Below are 23,963 nucleotides of genomic sequence, written 5' to 3'. Positions count from 1 at the left end.
GATCAGAGACAATCAATTACGTGGGTTATCTAACCAGGCAGTGTAAACAAGAGCATTAGCAATTGCAGTATGTGAGTACTACTACTACTACTGTATCAGGGAAGATATTATTCACAATACCTGTTGATTTTGGATCAATTTTAGATAAAGAGGTAAGCTAAGCTACGCATGAGAGATTAATGAAGTCTGTAGCAGATCAATATGAACTCATTCGTAAAGAGAATTTGACTTTTGAGCAGACATGTCAAAAACTGACATGACACGAAAATTCCATATGAATTGGATACAAAATAATTATATTTGAGTCAAGAATTTCAAATTTCAACCCGATTATGCATACGGGTTGAAATGAACTCGATACAATAATAAACAGGTCAAGTTAAGGTTGAGGTTATCAACTCGAATTCGACACGAAAATTCGATTATAATATATTAATATTAATAATGTTTATTATATATGTAAAATAATTATAATTTAATAATTAACCCCATATTAATCTAATCTAAATTCAATTTAAATAAACCAACAAAAACTAACATAATACAACAACATGACAAAAAATAATTGAATCAAAATCAAGAATTTTGACTTAATTATGTATACGTGTCAACATAAACCCGACATGATAATAAAAGAATTGAGATAGAGTTAAATTATTTAACTTGTTTAAAGCATTCAAATCGACACAAATCGACCTATTGCCACGCCTAGTGAGGGCCTTTTTCTTGTGGTTTGTAATTAGCTAGACTTGAACCCTGAAATATTAAAAATTTTGAATGGTCTACTACGGTGGATGAATAATCAAGGTGGGCTGTGTGCAAGCAGGGTAAAAATAATGTCTAAGCTTTTTATGATCTTTAAGACTAAATCTCAAACACATTACCAAATTCCATCTACTTGTCAATTAAATTTTACATTTCAATCAGTTGTAAAGCTCACAAGAATGGACATTCTGAAAATTATTACTAACCTGGTGAGCGGTCAACCCAATTTGCTTAATGCGCCATAATGATTCAGTCCATTTTTAAGCTCTTATACTTTTTTGCACTACTTAAGAATAAGATTCCAGCTAGCAAAAAAGCTTCTTTGGGGTTGAATCATGGAGATCTCCTTCCATTGCCTGATGAAGATATATTTTAAGATTTGAAGCTAGCTTAGTCTGTTTCATCAGCATATTTATCCAATACATGAATTGGTAGAGCTTCAATACCTGTGAGTTCTGGAATAAATTTCTCTTCACCATGTTAGATGTGGAAACTCGTTGCCATGGTTCTTGAACTCGAAAGTGTTACATGAGGTGATGCTTCTGAACCAGAACTTCAGCTTTCTTCTGTTTCAGATCTACCTACTTGAAGAAATGGCTTTTCATTAGTGAAGCTGCATGAATCCTTTGTGTGCATCTATTCCTTAGAACTCAACTCCGCGTTTTGTTTTTATTATTTGAAACTCCAGTTCAACAATGTGTTACTGCCATCAGCAGCTAGTATTTCTGCCGCTGTGTTCCAGGATGATACGAAAGGTTTGGCTGCTACATGTGCTGTTTGATGCCACTCTACCTGTTTCTGCAAACTCATTTTTTATATCTGGTTTTTGTTCCTTTAGCTTCTAAACGTTTACTTGTTCTTTCAATGATGCCATTCCCTGCTTCTTTAGTCTGCAACTAAAAACTAAAGTGGTTACGTTTATTCTGAACTGTAACTCATAATTGTCAAGCGAGGATACCAATTCTTTTAATAATGATTCCATCTAGAGAATACAATCCTGCTCTGTGGCCTAATAAGTTCTCAATCACATGAACTTCTCCAGAGCCATACCCTGTTTCTAAATTGGATAATCGATATACTATCTTTCACTTAATAAACTTTCTTATATAAAAGGTTAATTCAGGCGAATTTGCATGTAGAAGAAAATTAGAAGCAAATCTGAAAAGTACAGCAACTATCCTCCATACTGATTGGCATAATCAAATAACATAACATATGCAATGCTCATAACTAATACAACTAAGTTATAGATGTAAAAAATCAATGTACCTGCGAAGTTGCATCGGGAAGAAAAAAAAAACTAGCGGTAAATCAGAAAACTACAACAACTATTCTTCGTACTGATTGACATGATCAAATAACATAAATGATAGAATGCTCATATTTAATGCAACTAAATTATAGATGTAAAGCTTTTCAATGTACCTTTGCATCGATCGTTTGGTTTAGTCAGCCAAGCATTCCATTTCCAGCGGATTCTTCGTTAGTGGAAGTGGAAACCAATTCCAGCTCCACTCAACAATCTCTTCGTTCCGCCATCATTACTCGCGCCGCAGCTTCTTTCAGAGTGTTGTGAGCACCGTCTCTGCAAAGCGCAACCTCTCTCTTCGCCGTCTCCATTTTCTGCATCCAACAACTTAATCAAACAAGCGATTGAATTACAAATTAGCGGATCAGTTAGGTGGTCTCGCAAGGTTACCTCCATTTCCCAAAGCATTAGCGATAGCCGATCTTTCGAAGACAACCTAGACAGATTTGGAACGGAGAAGAACTGTTAGAGAACTTGCATGCATCACTGCCAGTTTGTCGATAATTGATCATCTGACAATAACAACACGGGAGCGAACGTCGTTCTGGGCGAGCGCCAAAACTGGAACTGGATCCCTATGGCGCCATCGGTTGCGACTTTTTTTAAAACTTTTGGCGTGTGCAATATTATTGATGGGCTTATATACATGGGCCGATATTTAATAGGCCTACAGTACATTGACACGTGGACCTAAAAACACAATTCGTGAAATATTTGATGGGGCAAGTGTTATTGATGGGCTTGTATACAATTCGTGAAATTTTTCTCTAATTCATCCATTTTAAAAACACAATTCGTGAGGATTTGGGCTACTGTGAGATATTTGTCACATGAATTATTTTATTTGTATATTTATTTAAAAATTTTTGAAAAGTACCGTTATGACCATTATTAGTATGAGAATTAAAAAATAAATTTGGTATAATTTTTAAAAATAAAATAATATATATATTTTTCATAATTTTGCATTTTTTTAAAACTTTTATATATCATGTTAATAGGGGTGGACATGATTGAATTATTTGCATATACACAGGGATTTGGTATTTGAATTGACTTAAAAAAATATTAGAAATCGCAAAGCAAACTGTGTATAACCATAAATTTTTGTAACTGAATTTTTGGTTAACCAAAATTTTTTTTAAATAATTTGAATTGAATTGAAACGAAATTGAAAAATAATACATTAAAAGATATTTTTTCATCTTTTTCACGTTAATATATACATTTTCTTTTTTACGAATATACATTTTTTTCTTGTTAAACTATATTTTACATAATTTTTAACACTTATTTATAAAGATAACTCTCTTTGTCCTACCTACCTTATATTAGTATACATTTTTTTTAATAAATATAACACAATTATATAACATAAATATAATAAATATATTTATTTTATCGTTATACATTTTAATTAAAATAATACTATTTTGAAATATTGGCCCAAAAATAAATATTTATCTTTACATGAGATGAAAAGAAATAAGATTTTATAAAAAAATAATTTATTTTTTTATAAAATATTATACTAAATATTTCCTCATTTTTTAAATTTGTGTTTAAAATTTTTCAGCACGACTTTAATATTCTCTCCGTCTATCTAAAAAGTATACATATTTTTATTTTGGAAAGTAAACATTTCATTAAATATCTCACTTTTTTCCACATATATATTTACTTTACATCACATTATTATTTTTACATCAAAAAATAAAAAAAAATATCATTATATTACTTTTAACTACATATTATTATTATTAAAATACTATTATTTTTTAAACAACTCGCCAATAATAATTGTAAATTTTATGTGTGAAGTAAGGAGTATATATATAATTTTAATTGATAGTATAGTATATAATACTTTTTATAAAGTACAAAAAATAAAAATATTTTAAAATGAGACACATATAAAATCAGATTAATGTTTTTTTTTAAAAAAAAACATATTAATATTTAACTGTTTAGTACTTATTTTGAAATTTTTCCGCAGCTCCAAACTAGTCAGTGTAAATGGAGCCGTATTGTTCTTGACTAGTCAGACACAAACCATTTACCATCTCCCAATCACCTTTGCACTGCCCACCCACCCCAAAACAAGGCGGGCAAATGTTGCAGAGCCCTCCTCCCTGTCAACTTTTCCTCTGTTAAAAAAAATAATAATAAAAAATAAATAAATCGACAAAACGACAGCGGGTGGACCTTAGCAGAGAGAGGAGGGCCTCTTCTTCTTCCCCATCATCTCCAACTCACGGTCAAACACGAAATTCCAATCTTTGAAAAATCAAGAACGCAGCCTATAGTGAGTATTTAAAAATTTTGGTCAATAGTAATCCACTCTGTAATTATTCTAGACCCACTTTTGGTTCACTGACCACCCAATCGAGAGAGCTGCCCAAAAGCAATGTCTGCACATTGACCTCCCTCCCTCCCTCCTCCATCTTCAATTCATCTCCACCATGAATCGCTATGACCTGCTGCATCCCAGATCTATCGTCTTCGCTCTGCTGTTCCTCTCCCTGCGGTTCTGTGCAGTTGCCGAAGACGACGTCCGGTGCTTGCAGGAGCTGAAGAACTCGCTGACGGACAGGGAGAGCAGGCTGAATGGCTGGAGGTTCTCCAACACCACCCCGGGTTTCATCTGCAGATTCGATGGGGCTACGTGCTGGAACGAGCAGGAGAATCGATTAATCAGTTTGGACCTTCAGGAATTCAGCCTCGCAGGGAGGATTCCTAATTCGTTGCAGCTTTGTTACAGCCTGCAAACCCTAAATCTGGCAGGGAACGCTCTCTCAGGTCCGATTCCTCCCCAAATCTGCACATGGCTGCCCTATTTGGTGACTCTCGATCTCTCGAGGAACAGTTTGACCGGAGAAATCCCGGAGAATCTCGCGAATTGCTCGTATTTGAACAATTTGATTCTGGATGGGAACAAATTGTCGGGAGCCATACCCTACCAGTTCTCCAGCCTCCGGCGGTTGAAGAAATTCTCCGTCGCGAACAACGATTTGTCGGGGCGTGTACCGTCCTTCGACTACGATTTAGAGCTCGACTTCGGCGGCAACAGCGGGCTCTGCGGCGGACGTTTGGGGAAATGCGGCGGGTTGAGTAAAAAAAGCTTGGCGATCATCATCGCCGCCGGAGTTTTCGGCGCCGCCGCCTCATTGCTGCTCGGATTCGGCCTCTGGTGGTGGTACTTCACCAGACCTGGCAAAAAGGGGTACGGACTTGGCCGGAGAGACGACGGCAGCGATTGGGTGGAGATTTTAAGAACACATAAGCTCACACAGGTTGTCTTGTTCCAGAAGCCTCTCGTCAAGGTTAAGCTCGCCGATATATTAGCCGCCACGAACAATTTCAGCGCCGACACTGTGGTCGTCTCCGGCCGCACCGGGACGACCTACCGGGCGGCGCTGCCGGACGGCTCCGTCCTCGCCGTGAAGCGGCTTATATCATGTCGGATGGGGGAGAAGCAGTTCAGAATGGAGATGAATCGGCTAGGACAGTTACGGCACCCGAATTTGGTGCCATTGTTAGGGTTCTGTCTCGTCGAAGAAGAAAAGCTTTTAGTTTACAAGCATTTATCGAATGGAACCTTAGGTTCGATACTAAGTAATAATGCCGCCGCCATGGATTGGCCGACGAGGTTCAGAATCGCGGTGGGGGCGGCGAGGGGGCTCGCGTGGCTCCACCACGGCTGCAACCCGCCGATCCTCCATCAAAACATTAGCTCGAACGTCGTATTGCTCGACGAGGATTACGACGCTCGGATAATGGATTTCGGGCTGGCGCGCCTCGTCGCGAATGTCGAAGGGAACGAAAGTAGCTTTGCTTTTGGTAATTTAGGCGAAGTCGGGTACGTCGCGCCGGAGTATTCGAGCACGATGGTTGCGTCGGCGAAAGGGGACAGTTACGCCTTCGGCGTGGTCCTTTTAGAGCTGGCGACAGGGCTGAAGCCTCTCGACGTCGGGGCTGCCGCGGGGGAAGGGTATAAGGGTAATTTGGTGGATTGGGTGAGTCAGCTTGTTGCGGCAGGTCGGGTTAAGGATGCGATCGACGCGCGGTTGTGCGGGGAGGGGCGGGATGATGAGGTGGTGAGGTTTGTGAGGATAGCGTGCAAATGTGTGGCGGCGCAGCCAAAAGAGCGGTGGTCAATGTATCAGGTTTACGAGTCGTTGAAGTTTATGGGCCGGGATCACGGGTTGTCGGAGGATACCGATGAGTTTCCGATGCTGTTCGGGAAGCCGTTCGACTGGGAGCCGAGGCATGAGCTGCGTGGGTGACGCTGTGTGTGTGTATGTAGTTTGTGCAACACAATGTTCCACTTTTGATGAATATATATAGATATATATATATATATGTATAGGTGTATGTATGTATTGGAATCGACATTCTTGTTGGTTGATGGAGTATATGTTGGTGGAAGCTGCTGCTTTTATGTGGTTTTTGCTTCTTAGTATGATCGAACCTTGGAATTTGTGTTGGGCACGATGGCCGCGGGTCGGAAATAGCCGACCCTAAATTCGATCTGAATTTGATGTACATGGGACTTGACTCCAGATATACGACCGAATGGACGTATACTAGATACATCAAATTTTAAGTATATGATGTAAAAGATGAGCTAATGATATGGGTTGATTTGTGAGATCAATATTGACTTTTTTTCATTTAATACTTTTTATATTTCATTTAATTTTATTTTTTTCGTTTGTCACATATAATTTTTTTTTTAAATATAATTATATATTTTATTCATATTTTAATCTATAATTATTTTTATCAAATCATAATTATTTTTGTTAATATATTTTTTAATTATTTATTAATTACAATTCCCGAAACTCAAATTAGTTGGGTCGTAGAAAATATTATTATGATAAAAATAATAGAGGAAAAAATTATTTTTGGTCTCAATATAACCAAAATTCTATCAATTTTGGTTTCAATATAAAAATCTTATCAATTTTGTCCCAATATAATCAAAATTCATCATTGTTTGTTCTAATATAACCAAAATTTATCATTTTTTATCCCAATATAATTTTTTTTTTATCAATTTTAGTCTCGATATAACTAAAACTCATCATTTTTGTTCAAATATAATTAAATCTTATCTTGTTTGGTCTCGCTGCCAACAAATCGACGAAAAATGTTGACATAGACTATGAATAAAATAAAAAAACATTGAATCAATAAAAAAAAAAAAATTGATATTTCACCTCTGTGAATTTCTACTGCTGGTTCCGCTGGTTCTTTATATATATATATATTTATCGACAGCACACAGGATGAGGCAGCTGAAGCTTATGATGTAGCAACCATCAAATTCCGGGGAGTCGGGGCCATCACGAACTTCGACATTTCGCAATATGAAATGGCCAAGATCATGGCGACCATAGCTCTTCCGATCGACGGTGGCGAGACCACGAGGCAGGCCAAAGATAATGCCGCCGCCACCGCAACAGAGCTTCGGTCGACAATTCGCCGGATTCCGTTGTCCCTGTGTCACAACCGTTCGAGCATCGATGATTCCGGCGTTGGCAAGGATCGACATCCCAGATTTTTGGACACCTTGCATGATCTTATTGCCGTCGGGATGAATCCCGATTTTGATTCACGGAACGACGCTTGAATTCGTGTAATAAAAATTATTGGGACCAAAAAGATAAGGTTTGATTATATTGAGACAAAAAATGATGAGATTTGGTTATATTGGGACAAAAATTGATAAAAATTTTATTTTGGGACAAAAATGATGAGTTTTGGTTATATTGAGACCAAAATTTATAAGATTTATATATTTGAACAAAAATTGATGAATTTTGGTTATATTAGAACCAAAAATGATTTTTTTCCCAAATAATAATAACAAAAATTCAACAAAAATATTTTTCATATAACTATTTAGAATTTTTAAAATATGGTTTGTTTATATACTCCCTCAGTATTATTGAAAAGTTATTATTTTTTATTTTCGTCACTCTCAAAATAAGGTTACCGTTTTCTAATTTAGTAATTAACATATCTAACCTAATAAATACCCTTTTAACTTACAACATATTACACAAATATCATTATTTTTATATTACATTATACTAATAGGAGTATTTTTATCTTTTTACTACAATATAATATAATATTAATATTAAAAAATCTACTTAGAAAAACAATTGTCACTCTTTAATGGGACGGATGAAGTATTATTAATATTAATTGGATCAAATTTGGATTCCACTCCCTGTCTATTCTAAAATCATAAACCATACCCAAACTTGAATAGGATATATAGTATAACATTTTAGCCATATTGGAGTCTGTATTCAAATAATTAGATTCAACTTCAAATAAATAAGTCAGGTCTTAATCACAACTTAAATCTATACAGACTCATTGTTATCTTTACAAATATACATCACTCCTCTTTAATTTAAGATATATATATATATTTTTTTATTAAACTTCTACTTTCTCAATTCCAAAACTATAGTTTGAGTTATTTTTTACACGAGATTTAAAAAATATTGATATTATATTAGCAGTGGATAAAAATACGGGTAAAAAACTTTTTTGCTCTTGCGAGTGTATTGGTGTAAAAAGCAGTGACAATTGTGTAATAATAATGAAAAAATAAAGATAGTTTTATGGTGATACGATTATTTATGAAAATGAGACTATTGTTTTAGTATGAACAAAAATAGTAAATATGATTGGAGAGATCAACTCAAAACAATATTAAACCCATTTAATTGGATATATTTTCTTATTAATTCGAGTATGGGTCTCGATCCAATTTTATTTGTACTATATGAGCTAGGCATCCGAATCCATGTTAAAGGAGGATCTGGCAGTAAATTTAAATCCAGTCATGTTTTCTATCCCATTAAAGACAGGGCGGAATTTCACATTTAAAGCCGAATACAATTAAAATAAAATATATCAGGAGAACACTTATTTATAGACCCAGGCAAAACCCTGTAGATTTTTTAATTTTTATCCGAAATAATTAAAGTCGCAGTGCCCATCATTAACGCCTATGATTAACGTGTCACTCAATCAATGCTTTTTCCAATCCCTTAATTAAGACCTTAATAATAACAATAATAATAATAAATGCAAATTTCATCAGTTGTCAATTAGTTGGACTATCCATCCTCTTAAGACTTTTCACCAATTTATTGGGTGACGGACGTTTCATTTAGGACATGTCCTGTAACGGAGATACAGCCGGATAAAATCCCTTATTTATTTATTTATTTTATTACACAAAAATTTAATTTTGTATTCAAAATATCATATTAATACATATCTATATTACATCAAACAATTATTTGAATTCAAAATTTTTACTCCCTTCATTCAATATATTTTGGGCATGTTACGGTAGATACAAAAATTTAAATAAAATATAATTAATATATAATTAAAAAATATATTAATAAAAATAATTATTATTTAATAAAAATAATTATAAATTAAAATTAAAATAAATTAATATTTTAATTAAAATTAAAAATATTATAAAATTTAAAATAGGATTAAAATAAATAAACATATTTAAAAAAAATAATAAATTATATAGGACAATTAAAAAGAAATTATTTAGGATGATGGAGTACTGGTGACAGTAAACACACCAAAAATGAATTGACAAGGCGCAGGTAACAGTAGCCTTCTGACAGATTCACACGTGGTCCCGCGTTGTCTCGTCCACGCGCTTTTATTACAACAACGTGGACGCCACTGTACCGGAAATATAGAAGCACGCTTTCAGCTCTGTCCTAAACGCGCGTTTCTAATTATTATTATAATTATTAATATTATTATCCTTACTTCATAATAAAAATTGGATATAAAATTAAATATTGGTCAACACTCCTTTTTATTTATTATGCTTCTTACCTACCAATAAAAATTACCCATTAACCAACTTACTACCCAAATTTTAAGAAATTAAATTACACATTTAGAAACATAATCACGATGAATTGTACAATTTTATTTTAGCATAAAAAATTTAAAAAAAGTGAAATTTTGGTTAATTACACGCGAAAATTAGGTGATTTTTTTTTTTTTAGTAACGTATTCGGTTGATTCTAATTGTGTAGATAGATCTGCGCCGTGTATTTTTTGTATGGACGATAGAGATCTGTCTGGTGTAATAGTCCCGGGACCTTTAGTATATACAAGATGTGCAAACCAGACAGGTGCGTCGCGGGCTCTGCTGGAGGAGTCAAACAGGAACTCGCCATGGCTGACCAGTAATGGATCCTCTATCTACACCCGATTCTCCTCTGCCGATATTTATTATTTTCTCCTCCTCGCCGGATAAAATAATATTTCTTTATTGAACAGGACTTCGATTCAATGAAGTTAAGAAGCGGCACTTTTTTTTCATCGGCACCAAATCCATTGATTTCTGAAGTGGAATCACGTACAGTTTCCTAGACATCTCTCTCTCTATCTCCACATAAATGTGACGGAGGAGGGAGGGGGATTGCGATTTCAGCTCGCGATTGAGAATTTCTTCGGATCTCTCTACTTTAGAGACGATGGGAGTGTGCGTGTCGAAGCCCAAGGCGTGTGTTGGAATGAAAGGGAAATTGAAGAGGAAGCGGAATCGGCAGAGAACGAGGCGGATTAAGAAGGCTCACTCTGCTAATAATCGAAATAGGGTCGAGCCATCGAGTCAGAGAGATATTTCTTTCAGCAATCCTGCATTCCAAGGTGCCGATTCTGCTTCCAATTTCTGCAATTTTTTATGATTGGATTTCTAGGGTTTTTTTTGGGGGGTTTTTATGGAGGAATCAATTCGAGTGTTTTCCTGAGTCTGTTTCGAGTTCTAAGAACTTTGATATTGCTTGCGGTGGCTGTCGGTTGAGTAGCGGTGGACTAATTATAAGCAGCAATTTCTCCGGAGGTTCGGACTGCTCAGATTTAGGGTTTAGAAAAAATTGCCAGATGAACATGATCCTCTTTGAATCACTTACTATCTTTCCATCTTTGTAAATGCATCTCAAATGGGATTTTTAAGAATTTTTTGAGATGAATGCAACTGGTTTTTCTTAGATAACTTAAACCTGTGTTGAACTATGTGGCTTGAACAGGGAATAGTGACTCATGGTATGATCCCGACATCGAAATCGATTCCGACGGGGAGGATGAATTTTACAGCGTTCAAGATGGTAAGTGCCATCATATCAAACTACTGTTCTACCGAACTAATCCTCTGAATTACTAACACACATTTGATGAATCGATGAACTTGCAGATGTGTCCCAAGCTGGATCCTTATCCAATGTTGTAACTCCGAGATTTTCCAACAATGTCGTGGGCGGCGGCAACAGCACTGATTCTCAGCTGAGCTCTGATGATCCTCAAAATGAGGTGAAAAATTCAGTTTCATTTGATAAGTCCTCTGTTCAATGCGATGGTGAAAATTCCAACACAGCAGCATTGCACAGCTGTGGGTGTATATCGAATACTTGTCTCCCTTGTCTTGCTTGCGACGAAGACTCTGATGGGAAAAAAAAACCTCCGACTGTCGGAGGTGCAATCATAAAGAAGAAATTATCGTTTACACCTTCTCTGAAATGGCGAGAAGGGCAAGATAATCCCGTCTTGCGTAAGTTTAAGTTGCATTTATGTTGAATGTAGTTCATTTAATTGCCTACTTTGTTTGGATGTCGATTATTGTGAAACTTATATGTATACATATATATATGTATAATGTATTTCTTTTTCTTCATTATATTGCAGCATCACCAAAGGCTATTGTTCAAAGACCGATAGCCGGGTCTCAAATTATGCGATCTTCATTGGAGAAGAATGTACCCGAGAGTTGGTCTCAAATTGAGCCAAATATGTTTAAAGTACGTGGACGAAACTATACTAGGTGAGAAATTTGTGAGGATAGATATTTATTTAATATTTCCATGTAGCCGGACATGATAATGTGAGCCTATATCTTGTCTAAATGCTAACAGAGATAAAAAGAAAGAATTTGCTCCAAACCACGCTGCATATATTCCTTTCGGCGTGGATGCCTTCTTATGTCCCCGCAAGATCGATCACATTGCTAGATATGTTGAACTCCCTGTTGTTGATTCTCCCGGAGAAGTCCCCCCTATTCTTGTTGTAAACCTTCAGGTAAAGATCTTAGATCGAATTCTTTTGCAGTGTTAACTCTTCGGAATTTTATGAAATTTTATGAAATTCAAGAGGATTTGTTTATAATTCTGTCAGATTCCTCTTTACCCGGCCACACTCTTTCAAAGCGAGTACGATGGGCCCGGAGTGAGCTTTGTTTTCTATTGCAAACTTTCGGAGAATTTTTCACTACTTCCAGTTCATTTTCAAGAAAACATAAAGGTAAAAAACGAAAGCCTTTCTAACATCAAATCTTCGGCATTTATTTTACATCTATGGCATAAATTTACATTCTTTGTCGAGCAGAGGATAATTGCCAATGAAACTGAGAGGATCAAAGGCTTTGCCATGGATACAAATGCGCCCGTACGGGAAAGATTAAAGATCTTAGGCCGTGTGGTAAATGTCGAGGATCTTCAATTAGGTGCTGCCGAGAGGAAACTTATGCAGGCTTACAATGAAAAGCCGGTTCTTTCGCGCCCTCAGCATGAGTTTTACTTGGTAATGTTTGCCCTTTCTTTTAAGTTGTCTTAATTACTTGCTTTGAAATGCTTTCTTGTTCCATTTTTAAAAAAAGTCGAACATGGGAACCTTGCAGGGAGAAAATTATTTTGAGATCGACTTAGATATCCACAGGTTCAGTTACCTCGCACGGAAAGGTTTTGAATCGTTTCATGACAGAATCAAGCACTGTGTTTTCGACTTTGGTCTTACTATTCAGGTATCGATCAATATTACAACCTAAGCTTCAGTTTGTCTTAATGTTTCGGATTCTGAGTTTCTCTGAATATCGTTGCAGGGAAATAAGCCAGAGGATCTTCCCGAGTGTATTCTGTTCTGTCTGAGATTGAAGGAAATCAACTACACTAACTATTGCCAACTGAGCTTCTGAATCGAACTTTTTTAACTTGAGAGGTATGTTTTGGGGCTTGTCTGGTCCCGACATGGACGGGGAGGCTCTTGTTTTTGTATTGTCAATGGAAGGAAGGGTTCCGACATATCAGTCTGTGCTACTGCTTCCCAACTGTACAGTGCTGATATCAGAGGAGTGAGTGTACAGATTTATACTGAGATTGTAACGAATTAATGTTAAAAAAACTTTAAAGTCACATTCTTTCATGGTCAATAAATATAAACGATCCATCCGTTCATCGTTTGGGCATTGTGATATTCGGTGATGTTACCTGTAGCAATACTTTGATTTGGTGGCCTCAGACTCTCGGAGAAGATGTGTTCATCTGTGATTTAACCAAAAATTATTATTGTATTAATAATAAATAATTACTTTTTTTAAGAATAAAAAAGAGAGATCCTTTGAACTGCGGGGAGGGAGTATAAAATTTTATTTTCTCATATTCATACTGCAGGTATATATTTTAGAATAAATTATATAATATATATATATTTTTTTTTGGTAAAAATGAAAAAAATATGTGTTGTGTAAAATTTTATTGTGTTAATATTTTACGTGAAACACTTGATGTTTGATTATTTAAATTACATCAGTAAAAAAAAATTATTTAAGATATTTTGTGTTAGTTATTGGTATAAAACTAACCTTAATTTAGGTCTTTATTTACTATATAATTTATCATATATTTTATTGTAATATAATGCTTAAAATATTAATAATATTGCTTCTGTAAAATAATATTATAATTTATTATTAATAATTTATTAATTACACACTCTAAGATACTTTCTAAGATATATTTTTCATTTTGTATATTCTATAACAATTGATGCCTTGGTAAAATTTACTAAATCAAAACATACTTAAAAAAATATAAATCATCTTAATCAATTTTAAAACTCCTTTATTTCTATTTTATTTTAATTGATAAATATTTTTATTCGATAATCGGGTCTGAGTTCGATAACAGGTCTGAGTCAGAATCCGGATCCTATTCTACTGTTTATATTGTACTAGTTGGACTATAGCCCGCCAGGCCCAGCCATGGGCCAGGGCCACAGGGCCTTGCCCAGGGCCCAATTTTTTCTGGGCCCCAAATATATATATTCTTATATACTTAATATATAAATATATATTATTATTATTATTATTGTTAAATATTTTAAAGAATAAATAAAATTAATTTTTAAATAAAAATTTTGTTTCATGTATTTTTTAAATAAATTATGTTTATATTAATTTTTAAATTATTTATTTATATGTTTTACTGTGTTTATTTAATTGTTTAATTTTATATATTTTTGCTGTGAATGATGTAAAATTATAAAGATATGATAGAGAATAATATTTTGTGTCTGTTTAATATTTTTATTTTTATGGTTATATATTTAAATTTGTATATTATATTATATTTTTTGGTGATATTTTTTAAAAAATTGTGTATTATATAATGGATTTATTTTTTTACCAAAAATTTTTCAGTATATTTTTTTTAAAACAACTAATATATTACTTGAGAAGTTTTGATTTTGAATAGTGAAATTTGGAATTGAAATAGATGTTTGATATGATATAAATTTGAATGTAAAATTAAATTTTAGTATAATAAAATAAATAAAAATTGAGTGTTTGATTTGATATTTTTGAGAAAAAAAAATTGGAATAGTAAAATAGAAGTAAAATCTTACAGGTAAAGAGAACCAATTATTTTTTTTATTATTTACATAATTTGTTACACCTTATATCATAAATATTTCTTCAAATCAAAATACAAAACAAAACACCCTAAATAATACTTTTGTTTGAAATTTTGTTTTTAAAAGTTTTGACTATTTATAAAAAAAAAAATTTAAAAATATTAAATCATATATTTTTTTGGATTATATTTTAATTTTCCAGTATATAAAAATTAATTTTATTTTAATATTTACATTAAAAATATATAAAATTATTTTTATTATAATATAAAAATATATATTTAGGGTCTACTGTTTCAATTTTGTCCCACCAAAAAGCAGGAACGGGCCAGTAGCCCGCCCAGAAAGATCGGGTTTTACTAATAAACCCGACGATACTATAACAAATATTTTCGATTGCCAAATCCCTAACGAAATCCCAACACCCGCTTCCGTACTGCCAAAACCCTCTGAACCTGCATTTCTACAGTCGCTCGCCACCCCGCCAAGCTTCGCCGGCGGTCATATCTGCTTCTGACACCTGCGTTTCCTACAGCTGTGAGAAATTTGTAAGTTCACTCCTTCCATTGGTTTATGGCTAAAAAGAGAAACGAGTATGAGAACATTTCCAGCATTTGCAGCAATTTTCACTGCCAACTGGTTTGATCCGTTATTTTAGGGTTTTAGCTGCCCTTGCCTAAGTTTTTGTTAGTTAGTTGTCAAGAGAAAGAAGATTACTTTGGTGCTGATTCTTTATTTTACAGATATCTTGGTATTTATAATTGTGGAGGTTAGATAAAGCTTAACATTTTGTGGCTACCCTATTGCTGAGCAGTTTAATGTTTTTGAACTTTTAGCTTCATATTTCAATCTCGACTTGAATAAATAAGAGTTAAGTATCAATCAACATCTAGCGGTTTATGTTATAATTTATTTCACCAATGAAATAACTTTAATGTGGAAATTAAGATCTAAATTAAGACAATTTATTTATGTTTTCAGAAGCCATGAATTTTATATTTTTTGTTTAGAACTTTCTGAAATATATCACAAATCTGCTAAAATAACTTTAATTGCTGAAATCTGAATTCTCTAGAGTAAAATTCTGCTTCCTTATGGCAATGGAGAATTTTCAAGTGTGAATCAGTTAGATTAATATAATGCTTTATGCTTCTGTCTTTGTAATCTGCAAAACTGAGCTGTAGCTAGTTCAAGGTTGAAGTTTTTTTTAATGAAGTTTTATGATTGGAGATAGTATTATATCTCAACTATATAAAAAAAATCATATATGTCTATATATTAATTATAGCTTAGATTATCTGCTAAGATTGACGTTTGTGTTTGAAGTTTACCTTTTTGTAGGTCATGGATGATAGTCTGTATGACGAATTTGGAAACTATATTGGGCCTGAAATTGAGTCCGATCAGGAGAGTGACAGGGATGAAGAGGAGGAACTCCCTGTTAGGGCAGAGAACGAGGATCCTATGTCTGATGATGAGCAAGGCCCTGGGAGACCAAATGGGATGCTGATCAGTAATGAAGATGTTGATATGGACAACCAGATTGTTCTAGCAGAGGACAAGAAATACTACCCTACTGCTGAGGAGGTCTATGGTGAAGAAGTTGAAACTTTAGTAATGGATGAAGATGAGCAGCCTCTTGAACAGCCTATCATCAAACCCGTGAAAAACCTTAAATTTGAGTTGGGGGTTAAGGACTCATCCACCTATGTATCAACAGAGTTCCTTTTGGGTCTCATGTCTAACCCTACATTGGTCAGGAATGTTGCTTTGGTTGGGCACGTGCATCATGGGAAAACATTATTCATGGACATGTTGGTTGAGCAGACACATCACATTTCAACCTTTGATCAGAACAGTGAGAAACATATGAGATACACAGATACAAGGATTGACGAGCAGGAAAGAAAGATATCTATCAAGGCTGTTCCCATGTCACTTGTTTTGGAGGATAGCAGTTCAAAATCATACCTGTGCAATATTATGGATACACCTGGCCATGTAAACTTTTCGGATGAGATGACTGCAGCGCTCAGGCTTGCTGATGGTGCAGTGTTAATTGTGGATGCTGCAGAAGGAGTGATGGTAGAATATCTCATTTATTTTATTTATTTATTCTAACTTGAGTTGTCTGTGTAGGCTTCTGCCTTTTGAGGGGGGACAACTTTCTTCATGTTTGTCCAAATGTTCTGCTAACTATTCAGTCAAAGCCTTTATCACACTACTTACAATTTTGTTGGATTATAATTTGCACATTAGGTCTCATTTTATTTGAGGTGGAAATTTTCTTTAGCTATAGTAACTGAAATATAATTCTAGGATATGCTGTGGAATCTCTTGCAAAAACTAGCGAATGCCAATATAATATATTGCTAGGCCTAGGATTGACTATTGTTTAATAGTGTCTACACTGTTAATAATCATATCACCAAAATGCCATCTATTTAGCTGATAGGAGACATGTCACTGACAATGATAAACATTTCTCTCATAATGGTGCATTCAATATGTTGACTTGAGTTGCAGCAACCACGACCTGTGACTGGCAGCTATTTGGTGCACTCATTAAGATGCTGGATTGAAATCTATGTTCCTTCTACATACATGCACTTACATGTATTTTAATTTGAATATGCTAACAGGTAAACACGGAGAGAGCAATACGGCATGCAATTCAGGAACGGCTTCCCATAGTAGTTGTAATAAACAAGGTCATATTTCAAATTCGTGTGTAAATATATCTGATGTGTTTTCTATATGTATATCTGAAAGTAATTCTTTTAAGTTTAATATGTAATAATCAGGTTGACAGGTTAATAACCGAACTGAAGTTGCCTCCGAAGGATGCCTACCATAAGCTAAGACACACACTTGAAGTAATAAACAACCACATAAGTGCTGTTTCTTCAACTGCTGGAAATGTCCAAATTGTTGATCCTGCTATTGGAAATGTTTGTTTTGCAAGTGCCAGTGCAGGATGGTCCTTTACCTTGCAGTCCTATGCTAAACTATACGTTAAGCTCCATGGTATTCCATTTGATGCTAATAAGTTTGCTTCTCGTCTTTGGGGTGATTATTACTTTGATCCTGATACTAGAACTTTCAAGAAGAAACAACCTGCTAGTGGAGTGGAACGATCCTTTGTCCAGTTTGTTCTTGAACCTCTGTATAAAATATACAGCCAAGTGATTGGAGAACATAAAAAGAGCGTGGAGGCTACCCTTAGTGAACTTGGTGTAACTTTGAGCAATGCAGCCTACCGATTAAATGTTAGACCTCTATTAAGATTAGCATGTAGCTCAGTTTTTGGTAGTGCCACAGGGTTTACAGACATGTTGGTTCAACACATTCCATCTGCTAAAGATGCTGCGCCTCGGAAGGTTGATAACATCTACACTGGGCCTAAGGATTCTGCAATTTATCAGGCAATGGTTGATTGTGACGCAGCAGGTCCTCTAATGGTTAATGTAACTAAACTGTATCCCAAATCTGACTGCAGTGTGTTTGATGCCTTTGGTAGAGTCTATAGTGGTGAAATTTTGAAAGGACAAACTGTCCGCGTACTAGGAGAAGGATATTCTCCAGATGACGAAGAGGACATGACAGTGAAGGAAGTAACAAAATTATGGGTCTATCAATCACGATATAGGATTCCTATTAACAAGGCTCCTCCTGGTTCTTGGGTTCTTATTGAAGGTGTGGATGCATCTATTATGAAGACTGCTACACTCTGCAACTTGGAATACGATGATGATGTGTATATATTCAGGCCCCTCCAGTTTAATACCCTTCCTGTGGTTAAAACTGCCACGGAACCCCTGAATCCTAGTGAGCTACCAAAAATGGTGGAGGGTCTTAGGAAGATCAGCAAAAGTTATCCACTAGCCATAACAAAGGTTGAAGAATCAGGGGAGCATACCATTTTAGGTACTGGAGAACTCTACTTGGACTCTATAATGAAGGACCTTAGAGAGCTCTATTCTGAAGTCGAAGTCAAGGTGTTTATTTTCTTTGACATTTTCATATCCTAATACTTGTTCATTAGGTCTTTGGATTTCTTCTAATGATTTTGGTCTTGTGCCCTTTCCTCTCAACCTTAGGTGGCAGATCCTGTTGTGTCATTTTGTGAAACAGTTGTAGAATCCTCTTCAATGAAATGTTTTGCTGAGACTCCAAACAAGAAAAATAAAATCACCATGGTAAGTGAACAATATTGTTTGGAAAATTCAAATCTAAAAACATATACTGACTCAATACATGTCATATTCCAGATTGCAGAGCCATTGGAGAGAGGGCTTGCTGAGGACATAGAAAATGGTGTTGTAAGCATTGATTGGCCACGGAAGAAGCTTGGTGATTTTTTCCAGACAAAATATGACTGGGATCTGCTAGCTGCACGGTCTATTTGGGCATTTGGTCCAGATAAGCAGGTTGGTTGATGAATTCTTAAAATAAAGTTCAATAAACATTACTTAACTGTGCTTTTTTGAAGTCATGGGTTAACTTCATGTTATTATGTTCAACGATAACATGTTTTTGGTTTTGCAAGGGACCTAATATTTTGTTGGATGATACGCTGTCAAGTGAAGTTGATAAGGGCTTGCTTTCTGGAGTCAAAGATTCTATTGTTCAAGGGTAAGTTAATTTCCAAGCCTGCTCATATTCATGTTCTTTGCTTCTTCTGCTGCATTACATCTTCCTCTGTACAGGTTTCAGTGGGGTGCACGAGAAGGTCCTCTCTGTGATGAGCCCATCAGGAATGTGAAATTCAAAATAGTGGATGCTAAAATTGCACCCGAACCACTAAATCGTGGAACTGGTCAGATCATTCCAACTGCTCGGCGTGTTGCCTATTCAGCTTTTCTCATGGCAACACCTAGGCTCATGGAACCTGTGTATTACGTGGAGGTATATTGTTAATTGTATTTTTCTCTCATACAACCACTCTAGGTTCTTCATACATGGTACGCCTAAACATTGTCTTGTCTAATTGGCTAACCAAAGTGTATGGTGCTACAGATACAAACTCCAATAGATTGTGTTTCGGCAATATATACGGTGTTGTCGCGTAGACGTGGTCATGTTACTGCTGATGTTCCACAACCAGGGACCCCTGCCTACATTGTTAAGGTTTGTGACCTGAATTTCAATTTTTCCAACGGTGAACTAATTTTTACATTCTGATTCTTTGGTTGAGCATGATCCATCTGTTTTTGTGACGACCTTCCTTCATTCTCTCTAGGCATTTTTACCTGTTATCGAGTCATTTGGCTTTGAAACAGACCTGAGGTATCATACACAGGGCCAAGCATTTTGCTTATCTGTGTTTGATCATTGGGCTATTGTTCCCGGGGATCCTCTCGACAAGAGTATTGTTCTGCGCCCATTGGAGCCCGCTCCAATCCAGCATTTGGCTCGGGAATTTATGGTCAAGACCAGGCGTAGGAAGGTATTCTTCCTGCTTTAATTCTCTTTCTGCAATCTCATTGTGCAATACGAACCATTACTGATATTCAAAGACGAAGTCCATTGACTGCAACTTTTTCATCACCGGTTTATCAGGGAATGTCTGAGGACGTAAGCATTAACAAATTCTTTGATGAGGCAATGGTTGTAGAACTAGCGCAGCAGGCGGCCGATCTCCATCAACAAATGATCTAAATATGGCGTCTAGTTTTTGCAGATTGTTGATTCCAAAACTCTACCAACAGGTTTGTTGTTACCTTGAGTTGTTATTATTACTGTTTGAAGTCTGCTTTTCCTTCCCAGAGGATATGAACATAAAACAATGGGTAGTCCATGCTTATTAATGAAATTTTGTACAACATAGTACTAACTATTTTTCTCTATTTTACCTAATCGAGTTTCACTTTATCCTGCTATCTATATAGCCCTTTGATTTATTTAATTATTTTTATTAACTAAATCATCTTACAATCTGAACAAGATCTGTACATGTCTATTCTAGGCTTACAATCCACATCTACTGGCTACAAATTATTGCACATTATTTACAAATAGAACAGTGAATAAGAAAATGGCAAACAATAAAATACTACCACAAGGCAGAATTGAAAACAAACCTAAAAAAATAAGACAATTCTATGTATACTGTGGATGAGGAAATTTTTTAGGAGGTCTTGGAACAGGCACAACAGCCAAAAACAGAGCCGAGGGCGCGACGACGAGGTTTAGGATCAGACGGCGGCGTATTCACCTCCATCGCCGTGGAATTTGATCGTCGTGATTGTGGAGATGCATCGATGAGCTGACGATTAGATCTCGAGATGGGATGGAAGCTGAAATCCCCGGATTTGTCGCGGGGCGACGGAGTCGACGACTTGGCGTCGGGGAATTGAATCCTGCTGTCCCAAATGCGGCCGGAGGAGCCCTGCCGCCGGAATGAGTAGGACGATCTCTGCAATGCGCTCATCGGTCGATCGATATGGCAAGCATAATCTGCTTTCCTTAACCCTTTCTTCCATTCCCTTCATTTTTGCAACAGTTCTTTACTATATTTAACATGCCTCTTTTTGGTCCGTACATGTGTCTGTTCGTATTGATTTTCCTAAGGAAGTTTATCACCATTCCACATTTTACATATAGTAAGACATGTCTTAACAACAACAACAATAATTGTAGTAATAAAACTACATTGAATGGTAACAAAGTGACAATTTTTAAGAGGAGCAAATCTTGCAGCTCTTCCTACAAAAACCTGTACCATCTTCAGAACCAACCATGTACACAGGGTTCCTTTCGCATTCTCCTTTGAGGGCCCATGTCGCGCAATTTGGGTTCCGATCAACACAATCCCCGTCGCCGTCCGATGGATCGGACGATTTGGACTCGAAGGACCTTACATGGATCCATTTTGTTGCCGACCACTTCTCCCCTTCGATCACGGGGCAGCTACCGTGCAGGCTCAAAGTGTCTGTAGTTGCATCCGGATGGAGACTGAAGAATAACAGTGCGTCGCCCTTTCGAGGTTTCACTGTAAGGACGAAATGTGGCATAGGATTGACAAGTTATTATAGGATTAATCAAAAGCAACATTGCTAGTTTGGAAAGTAAGCCCCATTCTCCTTCATTATTTAGAATTTGCACGAGACTTTCGGACATAATCGTTTAGAAATTGTATGAGATCCTCTCTGTATTTTCAAAATATTACACAGAATCCTCTAAAAAAGAGATTTTGTCGAATATTTCTCGAAAACACAAGCGAGTCTCGTGTAATTTCTAAATCATGAAAAATAGTTGTACATACTTTTGAAACCACAAATGAGCTATAAATAATTTTGTCTTAAATGAAATGTACAGACATGTAGGATTGTGTTATTACCGGCATAGCCTCCTTTTGCGCAGTCCGACCACTTCTCGCCCTTCGGCTGCCTGTCTTTCTCCTGTGAATAAATCAAAACCACATAAACGATACACACACATACATACATACATACATACATACATACATATATATATGTATATCGGTGTTGTGAACGAACCTCTGAATTGGGGAATACGGTTTCTCCGCCCTGGGCTATGTCCGACAGATACATGAGCACGGTGGCGACACGGTGACCACCTAATTCTTGGTTAGCCTTGTCGTGAAAAAAATCAAAATGCGGCTCGTACTTTTGGCCGTGCTCATAGTGCAAAATCTGCATCGCCTCCCCGTTCTCTACACAACATATTTATTCAAACACTGAGAAGTTTTATACAGAATCGATGAAAACATTGTAATGCATCGCCAGAAATGTTTCTCAATACCGATAGGGAGGAAAGTCCAGGCAGCAATTTTTTCTTCGACACCAGCAACTACTTCATCCTTCGATAGAAAGGAAAAAACACAACAACAAAGAAATAGATAATTCGAAAACCATATATAATAGCTAGTGACCAAATCTTAACAATATATAAATTTACGAGCATTTTGCGAACCTGAGCCTTGCTGAGGAACATTCCGGAACTTGTCCGGACTTCGCTCTCGATACTCTTGCCGGAATCGTTGTCGGCGACCATAGATTTCTCCAGCTTATCTTTGGCCTACTTAGACAAGATTCATCAGACAGACAGCAATAGCAAACAATGAAATGAATCGAAGTCATACATAGTGAATCATATCCAAAGATTGTTTGTAATGATTCTATGTTCCATAACACAAAAGTAAATCATATAACCAAAATCTTGAACTGTTCTTGTAACAATGCACATTTGCAGGAAAATGAACAATTTGACTAACCAGATTAATGAGATGATCACACTCAGCATCGGTCAAAAATCTTCTGTACAAAAACGCCCTGTGGACAAAATAAAAAATTACAAAAAATAAACCAAAAGCCCCATCTCACGCCATAAAAGGTAATCAAGCTTTCATCTGCAAATATTATTCCAGAAAATTCATAAAAATAAAAAATAAAAAAAAAAAAAAAGATGAAGAAGAAGAACCTGGGCTTCCAAGAGATTTGAGTGACCCGAGTTGGATCAAAGTGAACCGAAGAAGCGCTGGTTTTCGTTTTCACTCTCAACGCTGATTCTTTTCTGATTCAGTCAAAAGAAAAAGAAAAAAAAAAAAAATCAGACAGGATCCAGATTATATGCAATGCAGATCAGATTCAATTTGCGCAAAATCAGTTAAAAGTAACTGAGAGACGAGAGAGATGGCATACCCCTGAGACGATTGAACGAAGAAACACAGACAAATCAAAAGAAGGAATCTTGAGTCCATGGAAGTGGAGATTTCTTTTTTTTTTTTTGGATCTTCCAAAAGCTGTGAATTTCTTTGAAACGGATAAACGTAAATCTTGGTGGGGTTTGTATTATTAAGCTGAAAACCCTACCAAAAAATTTGTGTTGGGTGTTTGAAATATGCAGTGAGGATTTTATTAGGGTTTGAAGCTATTTGTTATCCTTTTTTAGGAAGAAGTCTTTCGTTGAAGGAAGGAACCCAAAAATGAAAAATAGGAGAATTTGAGAAGAGAAAACTATGGACAAAAGAAAAAATGGCGGACCATTGAAATTGGACAATTTCATAGTAAATGCTACCAAGTACCAAATTGAAATTAATTAATACGTAATAGGACTTTTTTTTTTTCCCTTTCAATTGTTAAAATAAAATTTATACGTTATG

At 35.7% G+C, this 23,963-nt stretch overlaps 5 protein-coding genes across 8 annotated transcripts; 3 read left to right on the top strand and 2 right to left on the bottom strand.

Annotated features, from left to right (window-relative positions):
* Positions 1 to 4,360: 4,360 nt before the first annotated feature.
* LOC127258004 (probable inactive receptor kinase At1g27190) lies at positions 4,361 to 6,747 on the top strand. Its single transcript, XM_051284626.1, has one exon. The coding sequence runs from the start codon at positions 4,537 to 4,539 to the stop codon at positions 6,358 to 6,360; it is 1,824 nt and encodes a 607-aa protein (XP_051140583.1). The 5' UTR covers positions 4,361 to 4,536; the 3' UTR covers positions 6,361 to 6,747.
* A 3,505-nt stretch (positions 6,748 to 10,252) lies between these two features.
* On the top strand, positions 10,253 to 13,396 carry LOC127258510 (uncharacterized). The gene is made up of 10 exons (XM_051285372.1): positions 10,253 to 10,338; positions 10,433 to 10,804; positions 11,185 to 11,262; positions 11,349 to 11,702; positions 11,837 to 11,972; positions 12,064 to 12,226; positions 12,323 to 12,448; positions 12,533 to 12,727; positions 12,825 to 12,947; positions 13,026 to 13,396. Exons 2-10 carry the CDS (start codon positions 10,630 to 10,632, stop codon positions 13,116 to 13,118), a joined length of 1,443 nt encoding a protein of 480 aa, XP_051141329.1. The 5' UTR covers positions 10,253 to 10,338; positions 10,433 to 10,629; the 3' UTR covers positions 13,119 to 13,396.
* A 1,821-nt stretch (positions 13,397 to 15,217) lies between these two features.
* On the top strand, positions 15,218 to 21,285 carry LOC127257960 (110 kDa U5 small nuclear ribonucleoprotein component CLO). 4 transcript variants are annotated; one of them, XR_007840193.1, is made up of 12 exons: positions 15,218 to 15,384; positions 16,163 to 16,921; positions 17,479 to 17,547; positions 17,641 to 18,834; positions 18,937 to 19,035; positions 19,108 to 19,266; positions 19,386 to 19,471; positions 19,546 to 19,744; positions 19,856 to 19,966; positions 20,079 to 20,285; positions 20,399 to 20,547; positions 20,986 to 21,285. XR_007840193.1 is itself a non-coding variant. In XM_051284563.1 (11 exons), exons 2-11 carry the CDS (start codon positions 16,181 to 16,183, stop codon positions 20,495 to 20,497), a joined length of 2,964 nt encoding a protein of 987 aa, XP_051140520.1. In that variant the 5' UTR covers positions 15,218 to 15,384; positions 16,163 to 16,180; the 3' UTR covers positions 20,498 to 20,710. The 4 variants fall into 4 exon arrangements, 2 of the variants coding, with proteins under 2 accessions (XP_051140520.1, XP_051140521.1); XR_007840194.1 differs by having other exon boundaries at positions 20,971 to 21,285; XM_051284563.1 differs by lacking the exon at positions 20,986 to 21,285 and having other exon boundaries at positions 20,399 to 20,710.
* Positions 20,967 to 21,269, bottom strand: LOC127258079 (MAPK kinase substrate protein At1g80180-like). Its single transcript, XM_051284719.1, has one exon. It carries the CDS (start codon positions 21,267 to 21,269, stop codon positions 20,967 to 20,969), a length of 303 nt encoding a protein of 100 aa, XP_051140676.1.
* Positions 21,286 to 21,296: 11 nt separating the features above from the next.
* Positions 21,297 to 23,834, bottom strand: LOC127257961 (probable prolyl 4-hydroxylase 7). The gene is made up of 8 exons (XM_051284565.1): positions 23,503 to 23,834; positions 23,282 to 23,374; positions 23,076 to 23,133; positions 22,775 to 22,879; positions 22,604 to 22,661; positions 22,339 to 22,514; positions 22,179 to 22,239; positions 21,297 to 21,830 (listed from the first exon to the last, which is right to left on the bottom strand). The coding sequence occupies exons 1-8, from the start codon at positions 23,559 to 23,561 to the stop codon at positions 21,517 to 21,519; spliced, it is 924 nt and encodes a 307-aa protein (XP_051140522.1). The 5' UTR covers positions 23,562 to 23,834; the 3' UTR covers positions 21,297 to 21,516.
* Positions 23,835 to 23,963: the final 129 nt, after the last annotated feature.

This window comes from Andrographis paniculata, unplaced genomic scaffold (genome assembly GCF_009805555.1).
Source record: "Andrographis paniculata isolate CXL003 unplaced genomic scaffold, ASM980555v1 Contig59END, whole genome shotgun sequence".
NCBI classification, from domain to species: Eukaryota; Viridiplantae; Streptophyta; class Magnoliopsida; order Lamiales; family Acanthaceae; genus Andrographis; species Andrographis paniculata.
Note: the sequence above shows the minus strand (reverse complement) of the source record. Positions and strands in the feature narration are given on the sequence as shown.